Source organism: Contarinia nasturtii, unplaced genomic scaffold, assembly GCF_009176525.2.
Source record: "Contarinia nasturtii isolate CC-2019 unplaced genomic scaffold, AAFC_CNas_1.1 Cnas_scaffold_1037, whole genome shotgun sequence".
In the NCBI taxonomy this organism is placed as follows: domain Eukaryota; kingdom Metazoa; phylum Arthropoda; class Insecta; order Diptera; family Cecidomyiidae; genus Contarinia; species Contarinia nasturtii.
In genome coordinates this window covers 2,131,586-2,139,122 of record NW_022198383.1, presented here as the reverse complement: position 1 = coordinate 2,139,122, position 7,537 = coordinate 2,131,586, and the positions used below count along the sequence as shown (strand labels likewise).

The 7,537-nt window shown below is 34.7% G+C and overlaps 3 protein-coding genes across 5 annotated transcripts; 1 reads left to right on the top strand and 2 right to left on the bottom strand.

The window, feature by feature from the left end:
• LOC116343686 (N-sulphoglucosamine sulphohydrolase) lies at positions 1 to 2,408 on the bottom strand. The gene is made up of 6 exons (XM_031771892.1): positions 1,896 to 2,408; positions 1,597 to 1,746; positions 1,252 to 1,519; positions 828 to 1,186; positions 384 to 763; positions 1 to 312 (listed from the first exon to the last, which is right to left on the bottom strand). Exons 1-6 carry the CDS (start codon positions 2,011 to 2,013, stop codon positions 25 to 27), a joined length of 1,563 nt encoding a protein of 520 aa, XP_031627752.1. The 5' UTR covers positions 2,014 to 2,408; the 3' UTR covers positions 1 to 24.
• Positions 1,990 to 3,751, top strand: LOC116343690 (probable phosphomannomutase). 2 transcript variants are annotated; one of them, XM_031771900.1, is made up of 3 exons: positions 1,990 to 2,556; positions 2,621 to 2,759; positions 2,833 to 3,751. In XM_031771900.1, exons 2-3 carry the CDS (start codon positions 2,627 to 2,629, stop codon positions 3,459 to 3,461), a joined length of 762 nt encoding a protein of 253 aa, XP_031627760.1. In that variant the 5' UTR covers positions 1,990 to 2,556; positions 2,621 to 2,626; the 3' UTR covers positions 3,462 to 3,751. The 2 variants fall into 2 exon arrangements, with proteins under 2 accessions (XP_031627760.1, XP_031627759.1); XM_031771899.1 differs by having other exon boundaries at positions 1,991 to 2,261.
• On the bottom strand, positions 3,689 to 6,728 carry LOC116343688 (methylglutaconyl-CoA hydratase, mitochondrial). 2 transcript variants are annotated; one of them, XM_031771897.1, is made up of 4 exons: positions 5,642 to 6,728; positions 4,773 to 4,904; positions 4,302 to 4,689; positions 3,689 to 4,230 (listed from the first exon to the last, which is right to left on the bottom strand). In XM_031771897.1, exons 2-4 carry the CDS (start codon positions 4,875 to 4,877, stop codon positions 3,827 to 3,829), a joined length of 897 nt encoding a protein of 298 aa, XP_031627757.1. In that variant the 5' UTR covers positions 4,878 to 4,904; positions 5,642 to 6,728; the 3' UTR covers positions 3,689 to 3,826. The 2 variants fall into 2 exon arrangements, with proteins under 2 accessions (XP_031627757.1, XP_031627756.1); XM_031771896.1 differs by having other exon boundaries at positions 4,773 to 4,886; positions 5,642 to 6,725.
• Between the last annotated feature and the right edge of the window lie 809 nt (positions 6,729 to 7,537).

Genomic DNA, 7,537 nt, shown 5'->3' with positions numbered 1-7,537 from the left:
TTTTGAAAACAATGAGTTTTATTATTATATGCCCAAAGTCATGCATTGCGGATTGTTTTTAAAATCTCCCTTATCTTGAAGAACTGCATGTGGTGCACACCGCCATGGATCTTGTGTCTCTTCTAACCACGCATTCAAACGTTTCTCTAACGTTGACCGGATCTCCTTCATCGATGGCTTTTCAGCAATATTTATCAGCTCATCGGCATCATATTTGAGATCAAACAATTCCCATTCATCACGATTGTAATAACGGCCAAGGGTCTTATACCATGGCAATGGTTGTTTGTTGATCGTTCGATTTAAAATATCCTACAAATTAATAAAAAAAAATAATGAAAAATTCGGCATATGTGTTGATTAAGTTCAAAAACGAGTCGCACCTGAAACGTTGGTGAAACATAAAAATCTTGATCAATTGGGAACGGAGCATGGTAATTCAAGTTATGAATGAGTTTATAGCGTTTTGTTCTAATAGATCTCATGGGATAGTTCATTGTTACTTCATGATAGCTTTGACTTGCAAAAACCGCTGCCTCAGGATCATCATCTGGTTCTTTTACAAGCAACGGTAATAACGTACGTCCCGTCAATACAGATTTTTGCAACAAATTCCGCTCTAGGTCCATATTATATTCCGGTTCAATTTTATACCAATCGAGTACAGTGGGTAAGATATCCAAATGACTTGTCATGAAATATGTAACTTGATTTCGACGTTGTATGTTGTCGGGTGATGATATAAACATTGGTTCACGTACACCTACGACCCGAAAAAAAGTTCAATAGTATTTTGTTGTTTTAAAATGTTATTGATTTTTCAAAACCTGGATCATAAAGATTTGTGCGAGCCGATGGCATCGGTGGTCCATTGTCCGATGTGTAGATGATTAGAGTGTCATCCAGATGTCCAGCAGCTTCTAATTCTTTTATCACCAAACCCACACCTTGGTCCAAACGTGAAATGGTTGTATATTGAGCGGCAATGTCCCGTCGTGCTGGTTCCGTATCTGGTACGTAGTATGGTAAATCTAATTCATCCCATTGATAATAAATCGGATGCCAATCTGGAATTAAACCCATTCCAATTTCACCCGAACCAAATCGTTCACAAAAACTTCCATATTGTGGTGTTACATCGCCGCAACGGTGTGGATCATGAAAAGACACCATCAAAAAGAATGGACTGTGCAGAATAGAAATAAAGACATCGTAAGCAATGAAATTAAGATAAACTAAATCACATCATACTTTGATCCATTTTGCGCCAAAAAATCTCGGACAAAAAGTTTAATTTTTGTTATATTTCGGCCAACTTGGTTAATCGAATAGGTTTCTTCAGTGCGTTCATAGTCGAATGTAAAGGCACTCGATGGTCCAACGTGCTTTTTTCCGATTAATCCAGTTGTTATTTTATTTTCACGTAAAATAGTTGGCAAACTTTTTACCGAATCAAAGGCATTGAAATGATGAACACCCTGATGCAGACCGTACATACCATTTTGGTGACTGGGCGTACCTGATATGATTTTAAATAATTGAAATTATTTTTTTTTTACTTTTAGGTTAGAAAGGAAGCAATAAACAAAATTGTACCGGTTAAAATCGAAGCTCGACTCGGTGAACAACTCGAAACTGATGCAAAAGCATTGTTAAATATCAAACTTCTTTTGGCCAATGAATCGAGATTTGGTGTTTGACACATTCGATTCCGATATGCTCCCATTTCAAAGCCACCATCGTCAGCTGGAAAAAGGGAGAACGCAATTATTATGCCATTCTAAAGCCTCACCGAAGAATTATTATTTGAAATTGAAACAAAATAAATGACATTTCAACAATCAGTACTAAAAAACGAGACCAAAGAGTATGTTTACCATCGCAAAAAGACAAACCTAATAAAAAGAGTACGTTCTTTCGCTGTGTTCCCTTGCTATAAACTTGACGTGCCACGAAACCATTGAATGTCAGTATGATAACAATAAACAAACGACGGTACAACAACAAAACCATGGTTGACCGTATTTGCCTTGAAAGTAAAACGATACTTGTGTCTAAGCTCGTCAGCCGGTATAATTGATGGTGTATTATTTATTTAAAATCACAATTCATTGGTAGTTGTGTGTCAATTGAGATTCTTTTTCGTAATATTCCGTGAATATTAAAACCGCTCCGTGTCGATATCTCTCAGTTCTCTTGTGATTATCTCGTTGAGCTTACGTATTCAATCACTTAACATAAACTACATTTATACGATTGTGGTACGTGTACTCGATTCTTATCAATAAGTTTATTTAAAATCAGAATATATTGAATTGTTCTGACGTCAGTCTTATGAAAATCGTTTGAAACCCTACAGTGCACAAATCAAAGTGACTGTTTTGTCAAGCGAATAGTGTTGCACTGACCTGACGTACAACCACACATACACACACATACATTCATTGTAATTGAACCAAATTCAAAGACTTGTTTACGCAAAAGGTTGCGGTCCAATTTTTTCAGCGTTTATTCACCTTTTGTCGGTTGAGATTTGTTTTTCGTAGCAAAGAGAAAGTATGTTTTGTGTGTAAATGTGTGTTTTAATATTTTCTATTTTTTTTTTTTGTTCATTTTATAGAGAGCAATGGTTGCCTTAGCTAGAGATGAGATTTTGTTGTTGTTCGATGTAGATGGAACCTTAACACAGCCCCGATCGAATGTCGAAGCTGATTTTGAAAAGTTCATGTATGAGCAGATTAAGCCACGTGCAACAATCGGTATTTGTTTTTTTTTTAAATGAAATAATCTGGTTCCATTTTGGCTCTATATACCAAATCAAATTTGTTTCAGGTATCGTAGGCGGTTCAGATTTGGAGAAAATGTTCGAACAATTGAATGGCCGTGGAATTTTGCAGCAATTTGATTATGTGTTTCCCGAAAATGGGCTGGTTCAAATTGAAAACGGAGTCGAAGTTGGTAAAGAATCGTTGCAACAGCATTTGGGCGAACAAACTTTGCAACGATTTATCAATTTTGTTTTGCGATATCTGTCCGAATTGGAGTTGCCATTCAAACGTGGAACGTTCCTAGAATTTCGAAATGGCATGATGAATGTATGCCCGATCGGACGGCAATGCACAAAAGAAGAGCGGCTTACCTTCAATCAATTTGATAACGAACATAATGTACGTGAAAATATGATTGCAGCATTGCGCAAAGAATTTTCGGACATTGATTTAACGTACAGTATTGGTGGCCAAATATCGTTTGATGTCTTTCCAAATGGATGGGATAAAACGTTTGCATTGCGTCATGTTACAAAACCAGGGAAAAACTATAAAGAAATCCATTTCTTCGGTGACAAAACGGAAAAAGGTGGCAACGATCATGAAATCTATAACGATCCACGAACTATTGGTCACAAGGTAGCATCACCCGATGATACTCGACGCATTTTAACCGAATTATTTCAACTTTAAATTTTCCAACCTGCCATTGCATTTAATTGCCATTGCACCTGCCAATTGTAAATATCGATATTTCTTTGTTAAAAATGTACATTCCAAGATTTAATTGCCTTTGACAGCCATTTGTTTGAATTAAAAGAAGAACGGATACATTTCATTGAGCAATGATATTGTATTTTATTAACATAAGAAAGTTATATTGGCAATTTTAAAAATAAAAAATTATAATTACTAATTATGAATGAACCAAAAATAAAATCCATGTATTCGATAATAATTATGAGGAAGGAAACGAAAAAAAATTATGCGTGTTTATTTACTAAAATTATTTTGATTTGTTGGCTAGTTAAAAACGAAACAAAAAACATAATTAAATGTTATTCGCCTTTGTATATAGGTTTTCGTTTTTCAGCAAAGGCTTTAAGTCCTTCTAATCGATCGCTGGTTGGAATGACTTGGGCATAGCAAGCTTCTTCGATTGCATAACCCGTATGAATGTCAACTTGCATACCATGATCAATGGCTTTCTTTGCCATGCGCACACCAATCGGACCATTGGGCAGAATTTCGGTTGCAATTTCAATAGCTTTATTATACGCAGCGTCTTTTGTCTCATTTTGTTCCACGGCATGATTGCACATTCCCAATTGTGTAGCTTCAAGTCCGCTCAGAGTTTTTGCAGTAAAAATTAATTCCTTCGCTTTTGCTGGACCAATAATTCGAGCCAAACGTTGCGTACCACCAGCACCGGGAATAATTGCTAATTTTGTTTCAACTAAACCTAAAAATTGAGATTATTTAGCAATGTTCAAATACTAAACACCATTGAGATAAAGTGTACTTATCACTCACCTAATTTCGCTTCGTTTGACACAGTGCGAATATCACAGGCAAGCGCCATTTCAAGGCCACCACCCAATGCAGCACCATCAACGGCACTAATAACTGGTACAGGCAATTGTTCAATACTTTTCAGAAGGCCACGAAGAGATGACACAAATCGATGTACCTCTTGTGGGGTCGTCATTGTAGCTCGCTCTTTTAAATCGGCACCCGCACAAAACACATTCGGCAACATACTTCTGATTATGACAGCTCGCACATTTTTGTCATGGGCCAATACATCCAAAGCTCCCGCTAAATTATTCACCATTGATCGGCTGAAGGCGTTTCTCGTCTCGGGCTTATTCAAACCAATGATAGCAATGCCCTTGTGTTCATCTTCGGTTAAATAGCTCAACTAAATTTTTAAATTGATCATCAGATTGGCATGGAAAGACACTAGGAATTTTAGGCTTTTTAAATAATTTTTACAATACTTACAAAAACTTCACTGCTATTCGAGTTTGGATAAAAGATTTTTGAATATAATCTTGTTTGCGGCAATCGCTGCAACAAATTCTGTGCACTTTTGATTAAAAGAACCATTTTGTACTCCTGGAAATGGAATTAAAACTTAGAAATTGTTCTTATCATTACATCATGTTGCTTTACAAAGAGCTATAAAAACGTAAAATTTGAAGAGATAACCATGTGATTATTTGTTGATGTTTTTTTTTTCTAATCTCTTGATAGATTAGATTTGACGTAACCCAAATAGATTCACCGTTTTTTCGGTATACCCGGAATATTAATTATTCACAGTCTAGATAGAATGTTGTTCTTTAGTGACGTCTTTACATAAATCATCTGTCTAATGACTTTTCACCTTTAAAAATGATTGTAGAAGAAACGACACGTGCATGTGAAAAAAAATAGCACAAAACATCAAGTTTAGGCGAGATAACGAATTTGAATAATAATGAGGCAATTTGAAGGAATGGAAATTTTTATTGCCAATTTTGTAAAAACAGCCAATAAAAATGTAAATACATGAAATGCTAATAAAACAAGAAATATTTTTAAGATGAAATTAAGAGTAATTTTAAAGTGATTGAAATCGATGAATGGGAATTGAAAATATTACTTTTTTGGTCATATTTTAATTAGCATAAATTTCTTCTTCTTTTTTTTACAAATGTCGTTTTTATTTAGGCAATAAATGGTTTTCTCGCGATGACAATTCAAAATCGAACATTGATTTGGAAATTTAGAGTTTTATGATTAATTTGTTTTTCGTTCTCAATAATTTCAACATTCACATGGTTCGTAAACAAATGACAATGTAAGAAAAATATTTAATAAAAAAATACCTTTTTTTCTCTCCCTCTCTACGCAATAATTTACACAGCCTGCCTTTTTTTCTTTAAAAATAATTTAATTATAGAGCTGACTTTACAAATTAATTGAAAGTCTTGACATTTCACTAATAAACAGCAGTATCACTTCGAATATATCTCAATTGTGTTTACAGCTTTGACAAAGCTACAATGAAATATTTTTTTTAAATGAATTATTATGAAATTAATCGCGCTCGAAAAAAAACGATTTATACATATCACAAGACAATTTTCAAATACGAAAACACTGCGTGTAGATTTTTTGATCGAATGTGTGTGTAGAAACGATTTTGATCCTCAATATACTGATAGCGTGACTTGAAAACAACAACGGCGTCGACAATTACGGGCTCGGCAAATAAATGTGTTTTTTTTTCTTTCAAAACTGGATTTAAGTTATATGCGTTTTTGTTTTTAATTTTTTACTCCATTAAATCGATGAAAAATTGAACAGATCACAAGTGAACTAGTGAATGTTTTTGATGCGAATGGCACTCTAATTCCATGTGAAAATTCATTTATGCGCGCACATATGTAAAGTGTCTGGTTCACGTTTATTTTCTTTTTGTTTTTGTTTTCAATTCTGAAGTGTGATGTGTGTGCGTGCCGTTTGGGTGTATTGGCTACGGTTTCGCCCACTGCGTAACCAAATGGTATGTATGTATCAATGTGTCTGCCAAGAGAAGTGTTGCGGTGTGGAACGTTCGCTTGTTATTTACATTACGTTATCTTATGTTTTTTTTTCGTTTTGCAAATTTATGCAATCGTGTGCGTGCGGTAGCGTAATGTTGTAGATGTGATGCGTATTTGTGTTTGTTACCGAGTTATCGATGAATTTGAGTAGCTTGTTTCTGTATTTGCCCCATAAAAAGTATTGCGAACTTGTTAATTTATTTTGTATATTATAACAGTTATTTACCACAGATTTTGCACTGGAGATGGGGTTTTTTATTTTTCTTGAACAACAAGACCAACAATGTGTACGTGCAACTTAACATTCACTTTCAATTTATACGAACGAATCGATATTTCGAATGAATGAAGTTAATAATCAAAACTAAACATTAAGAACGTAAACACAATATAGCATACAAAACAGGTTTTAGGTCCAAAGTCTCTTTTTTGCCGGCTGACTAAAAATTCTTGCTTAAAAAATTTCACTGATTTTTTGCTGCAGTAAACACCCTCAAAATATAAAGAGCAGCTGATTAATATTTATATGCGATGTAAACAAAAACTGTTGTCTGGCAAAAGCAAGGCAATTTATAGATAAACTACCGTACCGAATGATAGATCCTTGCAACACTTATGTTCAAATCGTTTGTGAGTTTCCATTACGTATTTATACCTTTTGTTCTCTGTACTTATTTGGAGCAGAGTCGTTTAATAAGTCACGTTTACCGCAGGTCCAAAATAACGTTCTCAAATCGAATCAGGCACGCTAGTCACATCATGCTGAATCACATAGTCATTCGACATCGGTCTCACGTAACGCAAAATATTATCTATCGCGTCTTGGTCAATACATATAATACGAATGTGACTTTATGCTCGTATCACCCAGTAAGCGGAAGTGATTAACGCTTGAGTATGTTTTCTTCGGTCGAACAAAATGGAATAAAAATCAATTCTAGGTCAACAGTTGATCTGATTGTCCTTGTAGACAGAGCGCCCAAAATGCATTCAGTATCTTGTTTACTTACGAATAAGGAAAGGCGATGAATCTTGACATTGAAAATGCGGTCGCGAGTTAATATCGATAACGATATTAAGCTTCAATTCTGAAATCGTTTGCATTTCGGACATCAAAAAATCAACTAATACACATAATCTCGAATCTCATTTGTAATCTTGAATTCAAAATAACTA